This window comes from Accipiter gentilis, chromosome 1, assembly GCF_929443795.1.
Source record: "Accipiter gentilis chromosome 1, bAccGen1.1, whole genome shotgun sequence".
Lineage (NCBI taxonomy): Eukaryota > Metazoa > Chordata > Aves > Accipitriformes > Accipitridae > Astur > Astur gentilis.
In genome coordinates, this window is record NC_064880.1 from 13661858 (window position 1) to 13685829 (window position 23972).

At 42.1% G+C, this 23972-nt stretch overlaps 1 protein-coding gene across 10 annotated transcripts in view; it reads left to right on the forward strand.

The window, feature by feature from the left end:
• Positions 1 to 23972, forward strand: part of AGAP1 (ArfGAP with GTPase domain, ankyrin repeat and PH domain 1) — a 390622-nt gene that overhangs the window by 350014 nt on the left and 16636 nt on the right. For all 10 annotated transcript variants that reach the window (XM_049800184.1, XM_049800193.1, XM_049800202.1 and 7 more), the window contains one exon: positions 754 to 976. In XM_049800184.1, coding sequence (XP_049656141.1) covers positions 754 to 976 — 223 coding nt within the window. The remainder of the gene's footprint in view (positions 1 to 753; positions 977 to 23972) is intronic.

The window sequence follows — 23972 nt, forward strand, 5'->3', positions numbered from 1 at the left end:
CAAATCTAGATTTAAATAACACAGGACAGTGACAAAAAAGTGAACCATCTTGGGAAATGACTTTGAATTTCCCAGCTTTTGTCAGGTTTGTCACAGCCTTATCGTTTGCGGGGTTATTTTGTGTGTGTGTGTGTGTGTGTGCGCCAGTGGAATCCTTCTGGCTCGTACACTAAAACTGGAACTGTTCAAAGTATCACATTTTCATCTTAGTACTTATCTGCCTGATCTTAGAGATGAAAACATACCCCATAGTGTGTTAGATGTAAAAGCCATATGTAGGTGATGATATAGATGGTTATTAAGGGAGTTGATATAGTTAGCAACAGAGACATTGTATCTAGTCACTCTTTTTTTTTTTTCCCTCCTTTTTCCCTTGTAATTGGCTACGAGTGGCTCTAGATTCCCAAGGAGGGGCTTTCTTCACTACTTCCATCATCAGCTGCCTGCCACTGCATTTATATTTTCTTTGTTTCTTCTTTTCTCTGTAATTCATCTTTTTCTTTTGACCGAAGGTGGAATGATACATCTTTTGAGACCCCCCCTCCACAATTTTTTACTCCTTGAGGGTTTCTCAGAAGCGTTAGTATCTCCACAGGGCAAAATTGACTCTTCTGGAAGACCTTCCAACTGTGCTTTTGGACAGGACACCTGCATTTTTTTCCCCTGGAGCCAAAATCTTTATCCACAAACATTAACTAGAAGGTTTTCTTAGGTGTTTTGTTGTACTAATTGCTTGTGTCACTTTTCCCATAGACCCTGACTGGGCCAGCTTGAATCTGGGAGCCCTCATATGTATCGAATGCTCAGGTATACACCGAAACCTTGGCACGCATCTCTCCAGGGTCCGCTCTCTCGACCTGGACGACTGGCCTATAGAGCTCATCAAGGTGATGTCTTCAATCGGGAACGAGCTGGCAAATAGCGTCTGGGAGGAGAGCAGCCAGGGCCATATGAAACCTTCATCAGACTCCACAAGGTAGGCTTTCCTACTCCATCTCACCATGGCACGCAGCGGGCAGGTAGTATGTGATACTGCACATGGCCGAGGCTGTAAGCTATGAGCACATAAATCCTCATCTTGGCACTGCAGTCAGAGGTGGTAAGGTGTTACATTTTACAACGCGGACTTTTAAAATTCTCCCGTGGAGTACACCTTGTAAAAATCATTATGTGTACATATATATCTTCACTGCATGCCCAGGAAGAAATGTGTCAGAAGCAGGGGGTGTCAAAAGTTGAGTGACCTCCTTAATTTTTCACTCTTGTGAAGATTTCATCAGCAGCTCTACAATTTTTTTGTTCAATTGACTGACTGACAAAACAGTGGGAGATTGAAACCTCCCACCTGGTTGTTCCTTAATCTAAATTATTTTGTAATGCATTCCTTTGTTTCGGTTGGCCATGAAGTTCCTGGCTCTTGGACTATCAGTTTGTGATTAATAATCTGCCTTCAGCAGTCCAAGCTCACCCAGGATTTTGTACCTGGCTATCAGGTCTTTGGGTTCTCATCATGGAAGTTGAAAATTCTGCTTACTGTGGACTTGCTTACCTTTTTTATGTGCTATGTGAAACTATAAGTTGGGGCGGGGGGGAGTGTGTTTCCTATGAGAACAGTAGTTTACCTACCTCTCATACCTCAACACAGTGAAAACCTTTCTGCATATGTTGTCCTACCAAAAGCTAAAGTATTTTAATGCTTAATTTATCTGATCAGTGTCAAAGAAGATGTCTTGAAAATACTTCCCTGATTTTAGTAGATTTGAGATGCAAGTGCTACTAGTTACAACTAACTCATTGGCTTGGGGGAAGCAGAGTGACCTCTGGCAGACTGTGTTTCAGCAGGGGGGTTCAGGCAGGAGAAAGACCTTCTGGACCACCTTGCACAGCTGGGCCAACCTTTGAAGTTGTCTTCAGAAGTGTGTCATAATTGTCTTAGGGGGAGCTCCAGGGGGGCAGCCTGCATCCAAGCACTGGTCGGTCCCCAGTTAGCAAACGATACGATGGCGGTTTAGCTCTCAGTGTTTGCCTCCTTGCATATGACAGAAATCAAACAGAGGGAATTATAGTCTGATTTTGTTCATGTATATCTCTGGATCCTGCTTTTTCCAGTATGGGATCAAGTGAAATTACAACCTGGGAGTATATACCTGGGCCACCTCCTACGCTGTAGGTTTGTACTGGTGTCTAATAAAGTCAACTGTTTCTTATTGCATTATTTCGTTAGCACTGAAAAATGAATTTGTGGTGCCACCTTTGGTTCATCTTCGAGAATGAAGCCAGTACATTAATCAGGCTACTTAGATGAATGACTATGCATATAAAAATGTTCGGGGAGACCTACACAGAGGCTTTGTTCATACATAAACTGTTATGTCTGCTGTATACGTGTATATTATTAGACAGCTAATATAATGATTTCATCAGGTAGATTGAAACCAACTTATTGCTGCCCTTCAGTCATTAGTATTACTTTAATCCAGAGATCTTACATTGTTGCACCTAACAAATATATGTTGCTCCTTACTACTGAGGTGAGCTGGAAAGATACCTCAATTCTAAATACTTTTAAAAGGAAAAGGCATACACTCAATTGGATATATTTTTTTAATTATATTAGTATACATAAAATAAAGACGTCATGAAAAATCTAAACTACATGTGACTGTGATGAAAAGAGAACCATCAACTTGAATTAAATTATTCAGGTTTTTAGGTTTGGAAGTGAGTTTTACTTATAAAAAAACAAGTTTGTTCTCTTTGTATTTCATGCTCACAGCTTATTTTCATTCTTGTTTGTTTCTGTACATCTTCATGTTTATATTCAGCTGTTTATGTTTGTCAGTGACGTAATTGCACCTTTTTCCTGGACTATAATATTTTTGAACAAAAGGTACAAAGAGTCATTCTATAAATATGCATTTCCATCTGTGTGTCCAGGTGCACACTTACGTGATGGAAGAGCTGTTAGAAAAAATAGTATTAAGATTATGTGAAAATATTCCCACAAAGCAATTGTAGTCTTGCTTTGCTACTCTCATTTTTTCCACTGTTTGCAGTGGGGACTGAAGTAATATTTTCCACATAAATATCTGAAAGGTCTATTTTTTCAAAGTGTGTGCCTCCTTTTGTACTTTACTTTGGTCTCTACTAGCATCATAATCCTTCTGTGCAAGATGTGGCAAGAAAGTAAGTTCAAGTTCTTTAGATGTAAGTCGTGCATTCCATTTTCTTGCTGCTCTTTGCAGTTTTGCCTGAGGAATCCTATCAGAAGCAGCTACAGTGGACCTGAAGTGGGGTTAAACAAACCCCCCTTTTTTTGTTCTTGAGGGACTGAAGGGGGAAGAGGCAACTGAAGTTGAGGGACTGGGGTAAGAGGCAAGAAAGTAAACAAGTAGAAATATGTTGGGGAGCTGAGATTAGGAGCTCTGGTGGAGGAGGGATGGAGGGAGTCCTAGGATATTTGGAGATCAGGGAAGAAAACAGCATACCGCAAAACTTCTGAAGGGGAAGAGAACTGATAGCTAGTGTTGGGGGGCTGTTCCTGCCTGCGCTGGTGAGCTCTGGGATCAGCTGGAGTCTGAGCACCGCTATATGCAGAGGTTCACGCACTCAACGTGCCCTGCTTTAATGAGCTCTGTCCTCACCAAGGCCCCATCAGATGGGAGAGGGAAGTACTCCCATTTTTTCCTCCAAGTTTCTCCTGAACTTTTTCATATCCTCATTCCCTTTGGCAGCCCCGCTTACTACATCTGTCCTGTTTAGTGCTCCCATTTTCAGTTCCACTTATTAATCCACCCTCCATGGCTTTCCACGTATTTGCTCAGACCTTCAGGCTCTGCCTGCAAACAAAGTGTTGGAAACACAAGAACAGAAGATTTCTTAACCATTCCCCCAGCTGATTCAAAGGCTTAGCACAAACCATCAGGAAAAGACCTTAGATAAATATAATCTTCTCACGTGTTTCTTTATGATGGGCATATCTTAACTCTTCTGTCTCCACTGTGCCACTTCCCAAGCAGCAAAAGTTGTCAGCACAATGATGGACCCTCTGTTAATAAACACTTGTAGAGGGGATTGGAGATACATGGGTTTCACCATTTCATGTTGTGTCTTTCTATTGGAGATGAAGCCATCAGTGGAAACGCACAGGCTTTCTAGGGGCAAAAAAAAGGGTTATTGAGTGCTCCACAGATACTGAATCTCTTGGGCTGGGAGTCTCAAGGAGGGTTCACATGCTGGACTAAAAGGAACCTGAAAGTCTTGGCATGGCTCCAAAAGCAGGCCCTTCACCTTGGGAGGAGTTGGCACTGATCACGGAATCATTGCAGTGGCATCCCATGCATTTCTGTTGAGTAGAGGGCAGGGTGGAGAGACCCAGGGAGACCGACATTTTGCAGGAGGGATTGCCAAATGGCTACTCGAGGTCACAGCATAATTACACAGTCTTACTCAGGAAAAAGTCATCAATATTTCTAAAAACAGAGCTACACCAGTCTGCAAGTACAGCTTGCATTTTTTATTTCATACACTCAAAAATAACATTATCAAACTTAAACCACATTAAACGTACCATACTGCTGTCCTTTCCTAGTCCACTCAAATTCACTTAAAACTCTTTTTCTGAGAAAGTCATGGGGAAAGATAAACCTGCAAGTGTATTTTGAAGGTCAGAAAGGCTCTCAGACTTGAAGTCAAATGAGAGTCTTGTAGCAGAAGGCATTGCTCCTATTACTTCCATCTGGGGTATATTGCCCAGGTACGTCCTCTAATGTTAACGTGTGCCAGGTCTCATCAAGACTGAGAGGCAGCTTATAAAATAAGCAGATCTCCAGGTTTTTCAGTGCCACTGGATCAAAGGTAACACCTTGGATGGCCTCTAGCATTGAAGTGGAAGGCAGCGCAGGTGATGGGAGCACAGGTGCAATGGGATCCCCCCAAGGAAGCGGTGTAGAGTAAAGCAGTAGCATGAGGCAAAGTTCAGACTGAGGGTGTTGGCACAATTGCGGGGGAGGAAAGAGGAATAAACACAAGTTCCTGGTGAGCACGAGAAGTTGGCAAAGAGGCAGAAAACCCAAGCACGGGCGAATATGTGAATGTGAAAGGGAAAGGGGACCAGCTGGCCTCTGAGCAGTGGTGTCCGTGGGTCCCTGATTAGGTCAGCTTTGGAAGGCTGGTAATTGGTTCCAGCAATTACCAGCTGCCCTGAGAACCGCCGCTCAAACTTCGGGAGCCCTGTGACAAATTAAAGCTGACTGCTGGTGAAGGAGTATCGACTTCCCATTTCTAAACAGGGGGATCATTAGTCAAGAAAAGCATCTTTTAATTACTCACAGGAAGAAAAAAAAAAAAAGGGGGGGGGGGAGATCTTTCAGTATGGATCCTGCAACAACTGCCTTTTTTTTCCAAGTGTATTCAATATTAAATTTATTGTCTTGGAGGGGAGGGGGCGAGTGGGGAGAGTTTGCCTGCGGTCCCTCCTTCAGTAATGCAGGTTTAATTTCGAATGAGAAGTCAAATTAGAGTAAATCAATGTTGCAACAATTAACTTGGTCTGGGGATGAGATCAGGATTTTCCCCTCTAATTGCTATTGATACTGTTTAAGCACACTCTTAAAACATTGATTTGGAGTGGTGCAACACTGGAGTAGCCCAGTGGGGTAGGGGCAGAACTGCTCCGAGGAGGAATGTTGGAGATGTGGTAAAGCCAGCTTGGGGAGTCTGCACCATGTTTCGCCTGGGCCTTTTGCACTGGTACGTAGACCTCCTACCAGATATTTAGCTTTCTTCTGGACACACCTCACATGTTTTGCTTCTCCACGTACTGTTCTTGCCCACGTGGCTTCTGGTTTGCAGACTTGCTTGCCACCATCAACTTCCTAAGATGTTGTTGGCCTTTTCCAAATGAGATGAACTGCCCCCATCCCTCTGCCTGCTCCAGGAGGTGATTATCTGCTCCCTGTCCCTCACCCTCTTTCTCTGAGCTCCCAAGGTCTCCCATCTCTGTCTCGCTGGGAGTACTGGGGTGTGCCAGCAACAAGGCCACCTCCACCAGCTGGAGACTGCTGGCTAAGAGGAGGGAGAGCAGCGTGATATCCTGGCACCATCCGAGGCATGGGTTTTGTTCTTCTGCTCAAGCGATGCTGAATATTTGCATTACCTATGTGCAAACCTTAAAGTTAAAGGGCTCCACCATTTCGGGGTCTTTTTTGAGAATATTCATAAATAGGAAGAACCTCCAACTCCATTAACAACGTATTTTTACAGCAAGGGATGGGTGGTTAGTAGAAGCTCAGGCATAGTTTTAAGCTCTGCTGAGGCAGCCCCAAGCAGCAGTTCTTTAAATGGAGCTTGGACATTGGAGCATCTGCTGCATTTTTGCTCAGGTCGTCTGTTTGCATAGCAGTCACCCTGTTTATTCTGGTTACCAAAGGTTATAAGAAAATAGAGAGGTTCTTAAAGCTGTCTGAGAAGTCCGGACTTAGGAGCCGGCATTGTTGGGAATTGACTTTCACCTTACAACGTAAGATCCAGTTTAATCCCTTGCTCACTAATGAACTGAATTTAATGGTGTCAGAAAAAAACACTGTGCAGCTCAACTATATTTAGCAGACTTTTACAATCCTAAGCAGAAGCCTGGCTTGCCGACTTGAGGCTTCTGTCCGCTATGCTGAGCGTGCACTGGTTTCTGGGGGATAACTGGGGAGCGACTTCTATGAAAAATATTAAATCATGCCTTCTTTTTTTGGTAAAAATAATTATTCCTTCACTATAGACGGTACAGATAAAGGGCAAGCCCAGAGAAACTGAGTAGTTAAGATCCCGGTATTGTATCCTGAATCTTGTAAGGATGCTCCGTTTCATCTCTCTCTCATTTCTTGTTCCTTTTGGCCATCAGATTGCTGTTATAGTCCTGTTGGTCTCCGATTCCTGGCATAAGGCCGCAGCGTTACAAATGGGGCCTGGGGGAACGTCAGTACCTCTCTATCCGCAATTGTCAGGTCTGGTTTCTTAGCGGTTCTTGGCCTGATGAGGTCAGTGTTTTGTGCCTTTTGAATGCTCCTCCATGCTTGACACCTTTCCCATTTCAGGGGTGGCGGAAGGGTGTTTTTTAAAATAAATAAAAAAATATTAAAAAAAAAAAAAAAAAAAAAAAAAGATTTTTATTGTGAAGGGCTGACCAGAACCCATCTGCAGTTGGGTGGCATCTGCTCCCCACATGTCACTTCCCTCATTAACAAGCAATTGAATTAATTAAATGCTACTCAGAACACGCATAACAAGCTACCGGCAGTGTCCAAATTAGCACTGATAATCAAGGATGATTTCCTTTATTATCCTGCTAAGTGGTGTGCAGGCTCTGATCTCCCTGTCTGCCCTCATCTATTTACATACCCCCAGCTTCTGCCTTTAGAAGCTGAGGTTATCTTACCTAGTTAATTTGCCACGATCACCAAGCATGGCGGATTGATATTCCTGCCTCTGCTGAAGCAACCCCCCCCCTTCTCCCCCTTTCCTTCCTCCCCAAGCCTGGTCCTTTGTATCTCAAGCTCACTGATAAATTAAAAGCCACCCCTGTGGTCTCTCAAGTGAGTAATAGAGGCAGAAATTTCATTTTGCAACTGGCTGATTTAATGATCCAAAGGGTAATTAATGGCCTGATTATCTTAATGTTAAATATGTCCGGCAGCAATTACTGTGACCTCCCGCTTGTCAAGGTCCAGGCTATGCTCTTCTTTCAATTAAGTTCTCTGGGGCTTAATGGTATGAATAAACTCCTCTGATTCTATCATTCCGGACTCTGAGATTTAAGCGAGCTAGGGGCTCGTTTGGAGTTTTAATCAGCCCGTCTTCTACTTGAGCGATCAGAGTTAACAATTATAACAAGGACAGTTTAACTTTCTTTCTCTCCCCCCTCCTCCTTTCTACTTTTTTATATTTTTTTTATTTTTTTTTTTTAAGCGCTCAGAGGGAATTTTGTTGGCTGCAGCGGCAGCTTTGCTAGGCTAGTCTCTCCCTATATAAATTATCATGTGAATGCCGCTGTTTTTCCATTTGACAGGCTTAATTAATTGGCAGGAGCGCCCGAAAATGACAGTGCCACTAATTGCAACTCCAAGTCCATTTCTGTCATTGCGGCACGCTTGTCAGCGGGCATGCCCTGCTCCTCGCCACGGCCGGAGTTTGTTGACGTTTTCCATTTCGGTTTTCACATCTCGTCGGGGAATGTGATGGGATGTGATAGCCCAAGATGTGCCTTTGGGTTTTCCAGGCATGCAGTTTGTGTGCAAGAATGACATTTACTGCCAATAAAGTTTAGGCAGCTGGGCTTCTGCCGACCCAACAGCTGCTAGGGGACTTAAGATTTGACTTAAGATATTTCAGCAAATCCTATGAACAGGGGAGACTTTGGGAAGGATTTAATAAAAAAGGGGGGGGGAACAACACCAACAAACCCTGAGAGTCATAACTCACTCCTGGTCTTTCTGGTGGCTGAACTACACGGAACAGCATATCTCCCACTGAGCTAGAGTTATATTAGCTCTGTTTTGGACAGCAGATATTTCATAAAGATAATGAGGAAAATGTATAAATTATTAGTTACAGGGGTATTGCGTTTTCAAATGCACACATAAATAGAAAGACTGATTCATTGCTGCCAGTAAACTAAAACCTTTCCCTGTATGACTGTAGAAATGAACTGATTCTGACATGCTAGATTGCATGTTTTCAGATTAGAGTAATTATAATTGTTTTAAAATTAAATAAATAAATAAAAAATGTCACTTACCAGTAGCTTCCAGGAAATGCATCTAATAAGAATAACTGAGGCAAATAAAATGTCAGCTTGGGTGGCGGCTGGTCAGATTTCACCATTTGGAGGCCTCAGAAGCTCAAATGCAATACGCCAAAGATGAAGGTTAGTAGCAGTACAATGTATTTTATTGTCCTTGTAGCTGCTTGGCAGACTTTGTCATCCAGGAGCTGATCTGGTAAAACATTGGTGCCTACATAGAGGTGTGGGAGATGCCTGGATGATTAAAAATAAAAACAACATAACAACAACAAAAAAACCTCAACCCCGGTTGTCCAAGTTAATAAGCACTTTAGATAAAATGCTCCCTGGTTCAGCTGCATGTTTCTTATGTGCAAATGTGTCTTTGATAAAAACTCAAACACTTTGTAAACAGAAGCCTAGTTTGCAATTATTATTATGATCGTTATTCTCTTTACTGCCTGTGAAAGAGAAACCTGCAAAGGAAGTATTTCTGTCTCCTTCTGCAGTGCATCAGAACATTTGTTAAAAAGCAGAGGTGTAAAAGCCACAGTACTGTTCTTTTTTTTAATCTAAATAGCATAAGTACCACTTTTATTAAATTCTCTGAATATTTAGATTATAAGTGTATGTGGACCTAGCACACTGCTGTCTGCATTCATACTTCACATGGAATATATACATGCTCTGTGGACGCTGTGATGGAGTATGTTAGGGACCCATATGGCCCATGGTCAGCAGAGATTTCCACTTAGCCTGGGTTTATAGTCTGTCCTTTTCATCTTGCTTACCAACTACCTTCTGGAAAGTTTGCCTAAGTATTGCTGGTATAGTCTGAAGTTTTTTGAGAGAAGAGCCAAAGAAACTGTCATTGCTTTTGTCTTTTTCTCATTTTCCCTGACATCTCTTACATGTTAGATTATCCATACATCCATTTGTTGTTCGTCCTTTGAAAAATGTTTTTGAAGAGGAGAGAGGAGAGCAGTATGTTTCAGCCTTGTTTCGATATCTGCTAGCAAAGATACCTCCTAGCTAAGACACTAAGATCCTTCCTCAAACCCAGATTTTATGGGTGTGGTGACAATATCAAAGTGAAGATAAGAGTGGTGGGCCACAGGCAATGGTCAACCTTTGAATACTGAACTAAGGATAAAAAGAAGGGAACGGCCTTCAAGGGGTCTTGAGATAGTAGCTTTGCTTTCATACAGTAGAGGAAGAGGAAGGCAACACTCTATGTTTTAGCAGCTTTTTGCCGTTTTCTCACAAGTCTTGTGGCATTTGGTGAGTTTCTTCTGTAACATGTCATTCCCCAGGAACTGTGGAAAACACTCAACCCTTGTTTTTAAAGATAGTTTTCAGTGTTGATGAAAAAATTAGAAACTCACTCTGTATACACCCAGAAGACTTGAAGAAAGACATCCTTGACTGTATTAAGCTTACAAGTCAGAGCTGCTTGAGGACATCTTGCCTCTTGAGGTTTCTGCAGTAGGACAGGTGATAGAGACTGAAACGTTTTACCTTGGAGGTACAGTCAACCCAAGGTACCTTTATTCTGCTGAGATTCTCAACAATTTTTGGTTCTATTTTTGTGTGTATTTGGCTGCCACACTGAAAAGCACCAAGTTAAGCTGAAATTCCCTAAAAAAGAAGTTGATGAGCTGTTACGCTTTAGGAAATCTAGGATTCAAGCTCAGGACTCAAGCAAGGAGGATTTGTTTCTATTGTATAAACAGTGACAAATGAGACAGTGGGGAGATATATTGGGAAAGCAGTATTCAGAAGTCAATAACCAGCTGTCAGAAAAAGTGGGGTTCTGTTTGCTAGAATAAGAACCAGTCTGTTGGTTGAGTGCTTATTCTAAAGGTCTCAAAACAGTGTAGGATCTTGTCTTCAGACTTAATTTTCTGTTTAGATATGGACTGATTATTCCTTGTTTTGTATTATTTCTCTCCCAAACACCTAGCAGGCTAGAGAGCATCTCACATTTGACAACCAAAGTGCCTTCACTGTGACTTCACATCTGCTTGGCCATAAGCTACTTGAAGAGGTCAACACAGAACTCACCAATAGAGAGATAACCATCACTGTGTTTATTAGAAACTACTTGGGCTAATGTTTAACTGTGGTACTGAAACAGAGGAATGGAAGAGCTAATTAGAACAAAGAGATTAATTTCAAATGAGAAAAAATTGGATGTTGTATTTATAAATTGAGGGGAAATATGGCTTACATCAAGCTAATGGCCAAAGGTCGGTACCACTTAAAATGAGTCAGATGCCAGCCACTGTGGGTTAGTCTTTCCCCAGAAAATACCTTGATACCTTTATAAGCATTTAGAAAGAAAGCAGAAATAAGACTCAATCGGATGCCACAGCAAATTCAGCCATAACAAAAGATGGACAATGATACCTATATGACAGTGACATTTCCCATCCCTTGGTGACTGTAGTCTCCTATCCATCTAACTGCAGCCCAAAATCATTACAGACTTGCACAGGGACAGGTTCATAAGCAAACGCTGTATTTCAGTCCAGAAGCCAGACCAGAATGATGGTTAGATCTTCTGCAGAAGTGCAAAGAAGACCAGGTAAGTTAGTTTTCTCTAGGGTCTTGAAGAGATCTGGAAGGCTTTTACTGAGAAAGAAGCATCAGGCTTAGGTAGTGTGCTGCCCTTCCACCCATCAGTCCCTTCCACCCTGCAGCCTATATGAGCACTATATCAATGTAAAGGAAGCAGTGGGAATTCATGGCCAGGGGCGAGGGGACAGATGGAGGCAGATCGGCCCTTCCAGCAGCAGCCCGCAGCTGGAGCACATCAGGCATAAGGTGAAACAGCACCCTGCTATTGCTCATTTGGATCAAAATAAGGATTGGTGGTGAATAGTTTTGAATTGGGTAGCACGTAGACTCTAGAGTATATTTTTCTCCCTGATATTTAAAAAAAAAATTAAATTAAAAATTGCTGCCTTGCCAAGCTTGGAATTGGCTGCATGGACTGGAGATGGAAACCGAGCTATTTCTGAGGGGTTATTTATGGTCCTTATTTTAGCTGTCTAAGATGAAATACCTGAATTAGGAGCACAATGTAGTGTAGCTTTACAGTCTGAACTCTGGGATGGGGCAAGCATGTGTAGATGAGTATTAAACCCAAAACACCACCACCACCACCAGAAACTTGATTAAGCTCATATGCTTCTTATTTTCAGGAGTTAGGATTTATCAAATCGGATGGGGTTTTGCTGGAAGGACAACAGATATTTCTGTGACTCCAGGAGCAACACCTTGTTCAAAAACACAGGAATTAGTGAACTTCGCAACAGAACATTTGTAGGGGAGTATGTTTACGTTAGCTAGGCTTACTTGAACCCATTTTTTAACATTTACACTGAAATCAAGTTCCATGCTGCTCAATGTATATGTGAAAGCACATACCTGCTACTCCCAACACCTATGGACTAAATATGGAGAGTTTCATCTTAAATATAGCAAGCTTAAAAGCAACTGAAAAATGAAATTTACTACATGAAAAATTGGACAGCCTTTGCCAGATCACCAAAGCGATCTTTGCCCTCGCTGTCTTTAATAGTAGCTATTTTATCAGTTATTTCCAAAAGGAAAAGCATTTAGCACTTGTGTCACTATCAAAATTCAGACGTTTGCAAGGCCAAAACTTGTAATAATAAAAAGGCAAAAAAAAAAGCAATTGAGGAAAAAAAAAATGCTAAATGCCAAGTATCGGCTATTACAAGGTCCAGATCCAAAGGCTCAGATCTCAGGTCAGATCCAAAGACTCATCTATGAGATGCGTTCAACTTTTGAAAGGACTGCAAGTCGAGTGCTTGCTGCTGCTGAGAAACACAACAGAGCTGCTTAGCTGGCAAAGGAAATATCCAGCATATTAGAAAGTACGTATTTTGTTAGAAAGAAATCTTGTGTAAAACATTTTATTTGAAGCTTTTCTGTGTACCTGGTGTTTAACCTGTTCTTTTCGTTTTTCCTGCCCTAAGGTCATGGCTGTCTTTCTGTACACAAGTCTCACCAAACATGAAGCGGTTTAACTAAACATATAATTCAAATTGCTCGTTATATACATGGCATAAGAGCAGTGACTCTAAAGCCAGTTTATTCCTGGTTTGTGCTGCTGAAGCTTAGTATTATTTAAATTATTTTTAACATTTCTACATACGTTTTCTGCTGTAAAGAGATATATTAAACCCATTGCGGTTAAATATGAGGACAGGCTGTCACTGGTTAGGCTGAGAGGGTGGGAGGGTGGTCCTCATGTTACGTTCTTCCTGGGCTTAACTCAGATGGGATGTTATGGGAAGGTTGTGTTGCATGGGCAACAAGCTTTCGGTAGGATGGTGGTAGTTGTGTTCCTTCATCCTCCCACATTGTTTTTGACCATTTCAGCCTTCGGAGGTTGTTTGGATGGCAGATCACTTTGTCTAAGCTTGTGGTACAGCAGAGAAAAGAGCATGCCTAAAGCCAACAGTGGCGATGCTTAACAGTACTTTAAAAAAAGGCAGTGCCTTGCCGTGCTACTGGTGGCTTTGCTGGCCGGTGACACTAGGCACAGAAACAGCAGCATGCCTTTGCTTTGGTCGTGGCTACAGAACCTGCAGGGCTCCATAACAGTAACTGTGACCAACTTTCTCTCTTTTGTGATTTTTTTCCTTTTTTTTCCTTTGTTTAAGACTGAGCTTTGTTTCTGGCTCTGCAGGAAGCTGGTAGCCTATGGCAAGGGACTGGGGAGATAAGACTTCAGTAAGATAACTAAATGAAAAGGGCAGCAGTGAAAAGATGGTGCTGGCTTTTGACTGGACTGAAACTTGATATACACATCAGCCCAAATGCAGTTTCCCCACGGCTCTCAAATATTATCCGTTTGTCAGAGGCAATGCGCTTACTGCTGGATTTTTAGATGTGCGGGTGCCGGTGAGAGAGCCAGCAGCGAACCCCTGAAAGAGAAGAGTGACCGGAAGAAATAAGACCACCATCACTTTAGCTTTAAAGTAATTAAATAGCAGGCTAAAATGTGTTGAGGTGAATACAGGTGACGATTCGGAGCCTTTAGAGGGTAGGAATTAGAGTGAGATGAAATGCCTTACTGTGCCTATTAACTAGATTGTGCAGACAGTGCAAAGTCCTGTCGCTGAAGCATTTTTTGTGCAAGTCTGCAGAGATGTACAGTAGAGAGAAGAAGCCATCTCTTAATAATTGGTAAGCCTCAAAAGGTACAGATAGGATAAGCTTCAAAAAGTCTTCATGCTGAACAGATGATTATGTCATGGCCTAGAAATCTCCCAGCTAACTTTTCTTTTTCCCCACAAGATTTAAATTTTCCTGGTTTCATCCAGGTCAGAATTTCTAAGTGATGTTTTTGTTGTATTTTCATCTCTTTACAGCACCAGCCAGACTTGGAAAATCGAGGTGCATGCACAATTAAATCATGACCTCAATTAACACTTTTAAGACTCCTCCCCAAGTGAAAGAATAGGATTGTGTCTCTGTGTACTAAAACTGAAGGATATCTTCAGCCTCCAGCTTGAGATAATATCCAGAAGTTGACTTTGTTCCTTTCTCAAGAAGCAAAAACTTGCAGCTCTAATCCGTTGCTGATTACATGCGTGTGCTCCTGAGTCTTTCCAGACCAGATCTGTTTTGGCCACTTGTGCAACTCCTGCAGCTCAGATCAGTCATAAGTAGATACCTGAGATTGCTTGGATTGGCCTGTTGCATTAAGGCAAAAAAAAAGGGGGGGCGGAAGCAGCTACAGAAATGAAAGTTAGTTGTTCGGACCTCCAGTCAAGGAGAAATAGAAGTTTTAATGGATTTAAAATATTATTGCAGTTGCAATTTTGAGAAGTAGTCAGAACTGCAGTTTTAGTTGGTATAGGTGCAGTCAGCTGTGGTTTCAGCTGGCTGCTGTGGACACCGTCACCAGTGGGAGAGTATTGGTGTAGGTCGGCGCTTGCTTTGTCTGGCATCCCTTGGGAGAAGACAAGGATTTACTGGTGGGCTCATGCTGCATGCACCATGCACACTGCAAGTGATGCATATACATGCACATAACCTGTGGTCTCTGGGAAATGTCCAGCCCTCTGCCTGTGCATGGGGTGACCATGTGCAGCACGGGTTCATTGCACACAGCCTTTCCTTGCTGTTCAAATCATCAGGCATTTGTGAGCCTAGAAAGGGTGAGCACTGCTGCCTTAGATCAGTCTGGCTGGCAGTCTCCCCTGCAATCTGTAAAAGAGAACAGGTTTCCCAAATGCAGAGAAACATAGACCGTGATCTGCAACATGTTAATGGGCTGTGGTGGTCAGAAGAGCTGCCCATGTTCTAGCTGAGGATCGGGCCCCTTTCAGATGCACAGTGAAGTCATTCATCTTATCAGGTCATTTCTGGAAATAACAACCATTCCCTCCTATGGTGTAATGTAAGTGTTATGTTGGATTATAATTTGGTTGGATCTTTTCTTGTTTGCTTTCTTATTTAAATAGAAATCCACTGGCACTAGCATTTTGCAGGCAGGAGATAAGTTTTTCTTCATGGAGCCAGGCTGTAAAATACTGATGAGTTTACATGTTAAAGAACAATGTTAAAAAAAAAAAAAAAAAAAAAAAGGAGAAAAAAAAGAACATCCTTGAAATGGGAGTGGGGTAGGAGCTGTGCAGAGGCAACTTGCTTTATACTTTCAAGAGTTCGCCAACCTTATTGCTTGGCTTATTGCTCTAGGGCAAGTTAATTAAAGCCAACAGAGAATTTAAAATTGGGGAAGGGGAACATTTCTTAATTATGTTGTGGAATTTCTTTCTAATTCATGTCCTTTCAAAACCTAGTCTTTGTGAAGCCCCTTGCCTGTGGCAGATCAGCCCCGAGGCTGGTATGGCAGAGTGTAGCTGGCACACAGGTTTGCTGGTGCCTTCATGAAACATGTTTGGAGGCTAGATAAACTCAGCTGAAGGTCATTTGCAAAATATCCATTTTGTATGACTGATGGCAGTTCTGTTACAAAGAAGTCACCAACATTTTGAATTTTTTTAAGGATGTAGTGTGGTTTACAAAGGGGTCTTGGGGTGTTCAGAGGGAAGGTGTGGAGGAGCAGATGAGACTTGGGGATGTGCAGAATGTGCATCGGGAACGCTCGAAATGAAATGAGAGAAGAGAGTGTCCAGAAAGTGATTCTTCTGATAAAGTTTTGGGACTTGTGAAATTAATGTATGTCCAAATCTGATGTTTTAGCTGGCGTTTGTTGTCCCATTTGCATTTTTGTGGAGCCAGGCAGCTCATTAGATACCAATGTGTGTGTTAAAATGTGGAATAAGAGAGAGAGGAGAACATGAGATGTCATGGTGTAGATTTTACTGTAAGCTTCAGAAAGGATGTTTCAGTAGTGCAAGGAAAATACTCTTCGAAAAATGACCAACCTCAAATGTGATACGGTATTAAGAGGCAAGTGCATGTGACATCCTGGAGGAGAGAGGTTTGGGTTGGTTTTTTTAACAATCATCATGTGGTAGACCATCTCACTGCCATAGTAGGACATAGAGGAATTAACCCAGTATAGGGAAAGCTTTTAGGATAAAACAAAAAATAGTATTGAGAGCCCAAGAGTAATAAAGTAATAAAAAAAAAAAGAAGTTGGTTTTATTATTCATCAGATTAGAGACAAATAACTTGGGCTAACAGATAGAGCTTCTTGTATTACCAAAAGGTGTGTAATGCACCAGAGCTGCAGCTCACCGAGCAAGAACAGGACTATGTGTTTCAGAGGAGGGGAATGGGATGCAGTGCCTGGCCTCTCTGCAGGGAAACTAGTTGAGTCTCCAGTTAATCATGAGAATAATTTGTCAAGCAGTATTTAATGGACAGCTTATGAGCGTGCACGTGGGCAGGGTAGCTTGTAAATTTAAATGTGCCTGTTTTCTTTGACAGCAATCAATGACTGTGCTGTTTATTAATGTACTTTGAGAGGTCTTCTCAGACTTTTTATGATCAGTTTGGGCTCTCTCAGATCAGTCAAAAAAAAAGTAACACAGCAGAGCAGGACTTCTGTGTTTACAATCAATATCATGCTTTTGTTTTCATGCAAATAGAGGAGTTGTAATATGCTTTTGCATGGGCCCATTTGCACCACTCAGTGCAAGGCAGCAGACTTGGTGAGGAGGGTTGGATTGCGAAGTAAGTGCCAATATCTACACAACTGTTTTGGTCTGGAGCAGGAGAAGGCACTAGTTTGTTTCACGGGATGGTCTTGGTCCACACAAACTGGATTCCCTTTGGAGAAACCCAACTGGAAGCTCCACGTGCACCCAATGTGCTCCAGACTGTACCTTGAACGTAAGGGGCCAACCCATCGTGCTTCGAACCTCTTGTAGAGTTAAGAATGTTTGATTCAAAGGACAAGACTCGATCAGTTAAAGGTAATGTCCCTAGATTTTTAATATATAGGGTCCTTGGCACCAGCTGCTCCAACCTGCACATCTGTTCCTATTGCACCTCTTTATTTGCCAGTGTAGGCAGAGCCTGAGTTTTCCCCAGAAAGCAATAGGTTGAATTATGCTGCCTGGCCCAAACCCAGCAATCAACTCTCATTTGAACTGCTGACTTCCAGGTTTCCTCAGGGTTTGCAGTATAATTTGGGGGCCTTTTGCTAATGTCCGTTTCTTGTTGGCCTCAGAGTATTTGATTCTGGGTTGTTAATGGAATCTTGATAAATACTGTTTCGTCTGAAGTGTGTATATTTACCAAACATATTTATCAAACAGAGCAAAACAATATATAAAATATGAAATATTATGTTATATATGTATATAGTGCCCTTTCACTATAAGTTCAACATTCAGAAAAACTAGTTTCAGTACTTTAAAAAAAAAAAAAAAAAAGTAATATTTTCTGGAATATGGAGTGTTTAGCCAAAACTGCATTGGGTAGTAGTTTGCAAAGCATGTAAATAAAACTTGGCTCATTTGGGGCGTTGGGGGGAGTGTGCATCTTTGGGCCTCAGTTAAAAATCTGAGCTTCCTTTAAGCCAGAACTACATCAGCAGTGAAAGTGAGATAAGACTCACAGTAATTCAGCTTGATACAGGTATCAAGGTGGGTGTATGTCATGACCATAACTTGCCAAAATAGAAAGGGAATTTTGGAGAAGAGCTAGAAGAAGGATTTCAAGTCTTCGGTGAGTATCTTCAGGAGGAGGTGCTTAAGGGGGTCACTGAAATTATAATAATTGTGGAGGGATGGAGTGGTTCGCAGCCATTTGGAGGTGATAGCTCCTTGGAAAAATGGGTTCTTGTAGTTTAAAAAAGTGCTCCTAGGAGTAGGGGATGAAACTGAGAGGAAGTGTTTGGACTGGTTACCTTAAGCTGTGCAATCATCTCCCAAGGAAAGCAATAAATCCCACTGCTAGTAAACACGTGATGGGGAGCAAGGCAAGGGACCAAATGATCTAGGTGGCCTTTACTTTCTAGATTTGCTGAATCTCTGGTAAGGAATCTCACAGCATTCAGCAGCTATAGCAGATTTTTAAAATATTTCTTCCTATTTCATGTTGAGGCCTCCCTCACTCCAGAAGAGTACAGAAATCAGCTGAAATCAAGATCTAATTCCAGTGCTCTTTCCTCCTGTGTCCCCCGCTCCCCTCTTGCATCCGCTGGATGTCCATTTCTTTAAGTTTTCCCTTCAGAACAAACCTATCATTTTTCACCACAGGATATTTACAGCTTCAATCAGTGCCAAATTCAATTGGCTTCTGATCTCATTGCTGGAAGTTATAGATGCAGATATTATTTGCACTGCGGTTAATTATGGAGCAATCAAACTTTGGCTTTTCCACTGTAATTTCCTCTGCCAGCTAATTTAATTAATCACCCCCAGCTCAGCTCTTCCAGCTGCGACCGGCAGGGTCATTAATTAGACATGTGGTGGTAGCTCATAGACCAGTTCCTGTTAAGGGGCTGCTGCCCACTTGATCTCTAAGGGAGCAATAGCTTTTTTCGAAGCATCCAGGCAGGATTTGAGGTAGCTGCTAGGTTACTGTATTCCTCAGAAGGGGAAGCGATTCTCAAAAGATGGACTGCAAGCAAACAGAGGGATTGCTGGGACTGCCGGCAGTCAGCAAAAGGGGTATGGTTTGGTGAGGCAGGACTAGGATCAGTTCCCTAGCAAGATGTGCTTTAGGGTCTGACCCGGCAGTTCTCAGTGGTCCATCCTTTCTGGTCTGATCCAGGAGCTAAAAAAAAAAAATGCTCAGAAACTTGATAGGCCTCCTTCTGACTGTTTGTGGGAGCTGCCTAGCTTCTGTCAGAAGGAAAATGCAAAATTTCCTAACGCAGACAAGAAATGAAAATATGCATTTTAATTGCCAGATCACATCAATAATAGGAACATTTTTTTTCACTATAAAAGCCATACAAAATAATCAGCTAGGTCTGTCACATTGTTTGGATCTCAGAATAATCAGTAATTTTTTCTTTTTTGAGGATGGAAGAACCTTTTACAGTAGACAAAATGGGTTGATTACTTACAGCTTAAGAATCTCATCCTCAACATTAACAGCAGAGGGCAAGTGATATGGGACATGTGATGGCCCAGCCTAACAGCCCTGGAAAGTCCAAGTATTTTGCAGGGAAGATGACAGATCCTTAGTCTTCGCACTCGCATGGTCTGGTTTGATAGTCAGCAATAACAGACGCTGCCAGTGGGTTCTACTCTGCATCCGCAATATCAAAGCATCCTCCAAAGCCACCGTGTCCTCAGCCTGCAAATACAGTTGTAAGCATCCTTCATTTTACTGCCACAATCTTCTTTATCCTCCTTGGAGTGCCAGCAAAGCCCTTGGTGTTCCCATCACACCACATACTGGTTCTTGGAATAGGTAAGCTAAAAAAGCTGAAAATTGCCAGGATAGTTGTAGCAATTGCCCAGATGTTGGGCAGCTTTTTCAACAACATACGACAGCTAGCTAGTTTTACTGCACTTTGATTTTGAACCTGTTGCAAAGCTGTCATGTCTAATCAGTACATCTGTCTGCCAGCAGTAGATTGCTGATGGATTAGTTGGTTGGAGTCTCCCCCACTTCTTTTCAGACTAGACAAACTCCGCTCAAGACAACTGTTTTAATCATCTTGGGTCACAAAGCCTCCTTTCAGACTCTTCTGTCCAAAACATCCATCAAGCCCACCCAGTAATAGTAAACTGAAAATAAAAAAATTGGTTCTCTTTACCGCGTAACTGTAACTGTGCCTTTTTTAATGGCAAAACAGCACTGTGGACTCAGGCAAGCTCACTTTTCTGAAGGAGGAGAAGATGCTTCTGATGCAACCCTCCCTTCAAATGCATCATACTCTTCACTGGTGGCTTTTTTCTTCCTTGTATCTCTCAGAAGATTCCCTTAGTCTGAACTGTTTTGGGAAGATGCTTTCAATACAAAGTCCTTTCCTTGCTCGCAGTCGCGGAGAGCTCTAGGGGATTTTCACAAAGACGCAGTTCAGCAACTGTTTCAGAGTGGAGGGGTCACATCTGCTTTTACCATCACAGGAAGACAAGGAAGATTGTTGACATGTTATCACCATCGAAGCCCTGAATGGGAGAGGTATGTAATTGATAAGAAAGCAGCCTGTCTCTTCAGAGAAGCTCTACACCTTGCTTTGGAGCAGAAGTTAGTACTTCTACTAGACATCAGTGCGTACAAACTTCAGCAGGTAGCAGCTGGATCACCATGCTAGGAACACTCCTTTCGGAAAACCTTTCTCAGCTTGAAGTTGATAGTCTCATAGCTGGAAATACTGCCGCTGGAAGGAGCAGGGCCCATGGAGATCTTACATCTTTGTCTTAAAAAGGTATTGCTAAATAATTTACACCCAAAAGTAGAATAACTGCCAGTGTTACCTGGTAGATAATCTGCTATGAAGACTTGAATCTGGAATGGTCCTCAGTTCCTCATTGAAGAAAAGCAGCATCTGAAATTCTTAAAATAACTATCAGTGTTCTATAGGCAAGCTGGAAAATTAGTTTGTTTTTGCTCTGCAAAAATTAGAATTGCACTTGGTCTTGATCAGCAGATTGCAATCACCCTGTGCTACTTCACCTACACATCTCACTTGGTTTTGTTTTATTTGAGCAATAAATATCTTAAATCTTTCCAGAGCTATTGCATGTCTTCTGTGGAGACTCATCACAGTCCTGCCAGGCATTCATCAATGAACCACTGCATTAAGTATTCCTCTGCTCCTTATCAATCAAAACAGTTTACTTATAACTTTACTTTTTTGCCTTGAAGTAATCAAAATCTGATATTCCACAGATTGCAGAAAATTGTCACTGCTGTATTCTGTGCTAATCCATCACATGAAACAGGCATAATTTGGGCATCAGAAGAGCATTAAATGTTTAAATAAGCAAGAGCCAGTCAGTGAGAGAGTCCATTAACCGCTCCAGATGACAGGGCAGAAAAATGTTTGGATCACAGGTATGTTGGGAATTGCAGCGCAGACCTTCCAGAGCAATGGGGCATCTCCATTCTGCAACAGGCACAAGGTTTCCTGTGTTCTTCATGATACCGCTCAAATATTCAAAAGAAATGCATAAACCAACAGAATGGCATGAGGTTTAGCTTAAGCTGCAGTATGAAACTCATTCAGCCCTTTGTGGAAGGTAGTCCAGGAGATAGTTAAAGACTTCATCGCTTTCTTGTAGCCTTGTTTTCTTCTGTACAAGCTTGTAATAGCTTTCAGGAGTAGCTTGTCTATTACTGATGAGAGAAGGGAAAAAAGTTATTTTTATGCTGTAGACTTGAGCAAAACATATTCATTTACCATCTTCAGTTCTTGGAATAACTGCTCTGATAGTGAATGCAACGGGCAGGCCCCATGTGATGAGACTGACCCGTGTAGACGTAAGATGTTTCACTAGTTCTTGAGAAGTACTGGGGGACTTGAGTCCACCTTAAACTATGAAAGGTGATGAGGAGACTTCTCACTGTCACTTCCTAGCCTGAGGGTGGCTGCTGTTTTTCTCTATAAAACACCAATTCCAGCGGATTCAGGAGAAAATTCTCCATGGAGAGGCCATGGATGTGGGATTTCTTGTGCCTTTATTCTGTGGTAAGGACCCAATCCAAAAGTCTCCTTGGTGGAGGAATCATGGTCTTCTGGTGTGTATTATGATCCTCTTGTGATTTGACAAAGCATCGGCAAAGTAAATGTTGAGTTGCACTGGATCAAGGATATGATTTGTGTGTACTCGCAGCCCTCAGTTCTTCTGTCCTCTCCTATTTGAGTCAAGTTGCATTTTAAACTAATTTCCCCTTCTAGCGGTAATTACGTGTACACCATTTCCCTTCACTTGGCGTTGTAAAGCAAGGTCTTTGTTTTCAAGGGGAATAAATACTACATGCAATCGATGGAGTTCTGCAGCACCAGGGTATTTTGCACCAATCCAAGGGCACATCTTATCTTCAAAATAAAAAAAGACTTATTGTAATTAGTGTGTAAGCCTTCTTTTAAAAGAATGACTGGCAAGGGGAAATTATAGAGACTTGAGACAGTAATTATCAGCCACTGAAAACAGCAAATCAAGCTGTCCATACCAATATCCCAGAGGAAGGTGTTCCAGGAGCCACGAGAGGGGTTAGATTAGGGGCGCCTGGGCGCAAGCCCTCTGAGCTGCGGAAGGTGCTGATTGTAGTTGTCAGTTTTCTGCTGTTGTAAGCTCTCCTGGTATAAATACAGCCCAGACACCCTCGTCTTAAAAGAATCCTTAAACCTTCCTTTTCTCCCCTTCCGCTGCTTAAAAAACACAGTGGCTGACAGTCCAAATGTTTGAAATAATTGGATTCTGCATTCTAATTCATCTGTAAAGTATTCGTTGATTAAATTAGCCTAATAGATATTATTTCTTACATGACTGCATAATTTCATCCTGATTGGATCACTATGGCACTAACGAGTCCCCCCCATTTACTATTGACTTGAGAATCACAGAAGGCTAGAGATAACTATCATCTTGTTTCCATTTTTTTCTTTCCCAGACTAAAAGTTAAACTGATTTATACTAAAAGGGCATACAGCCAATGCTCAGGTACAGTTGTATTTTAGTCTTTGAGACCAGTGTTAGAATGAAAAAAATATTGGTTTATATAATCTTGAGCCCTCTTTTATTTACTCAGTGGGTTGTTCCGAAGCAGAAAGATTAACTGACCATTTAAATTCCTTCAGGGGAAAATGGAAATATTTTTAAATAAAAGACATTTTATTATCTCATCAAAACAGATAGGCACGTTGCAAATGAACCTCATAAGGACTGCACACATTCAGGGAAATGAAAATACTCCTTTAAAGATAATGTTTCAATGAAAGTGGTTTTAGCCTCTATTAGTAAGATTTTTCTTTGAGCTGCAATTTGAGCGTAACCAAGAGAAAGGAAGAGGAAAACAAAATTATATTTAGTTTTCATGCTAAATGAGAGCAGATATTTCTTTCCTAAGTAAGAAGGAGCTACCTCAGAGTCCCACACATCTGCCATAAGGATGACGGGCTCGTGCCCCTCTAGCTCTCCTCATGCAACCAACCACCCAACCCAAGCAGACCTCCTTCTGCAGAGGGTTTTTGTTGGGAAGGGGTTAACAGTACGATTGGCTTTTTCCCCTGCCCCAGTGGCTGGAAACAGCTGGTGGGTTTTGTATAGCGCCGGTGAACTGAGCAGTCGAAAGAAGTTTTTGGCAAACACTCGGCCTGCCCGGGACAAGAAGAGGTGGGTCAACTCAGGAAACCGTTTTCATGAGCAAACGGGGGAAACAATGGCCGCTCAGCAGGAACAGAAGGGAGACCCGCTCCCGCTGAATAGCTCCCCCCAAAAAACCCAGCTCAAAAGGAAGAAGGTCCATTCGCTTCTGGGAATCCAATAAATTGTTTCAGGAAGTGAAAGTCTGTCCAGGCTAATGGAGCCGTGATTGACAGGTGGTTCTCATTACAGCGCCCATCAGGGGACAAAGTGAATTCCAATGTTATTTAAGAGGTTAAGTAGAAATAAGATGCAGGTGACAGCCCAAGGCTGAGGCATCATGCACTGCTTTTCCTAAGGGGTTTCTTTTGTGAAGAGCCTCCACAAAATTTAAAATAAATGGGGGTAGGGGCAGTTTGGCAAGTAAAATTTGGTCCTACTGTGACTAACAATGCACTTACCTGGCTGCA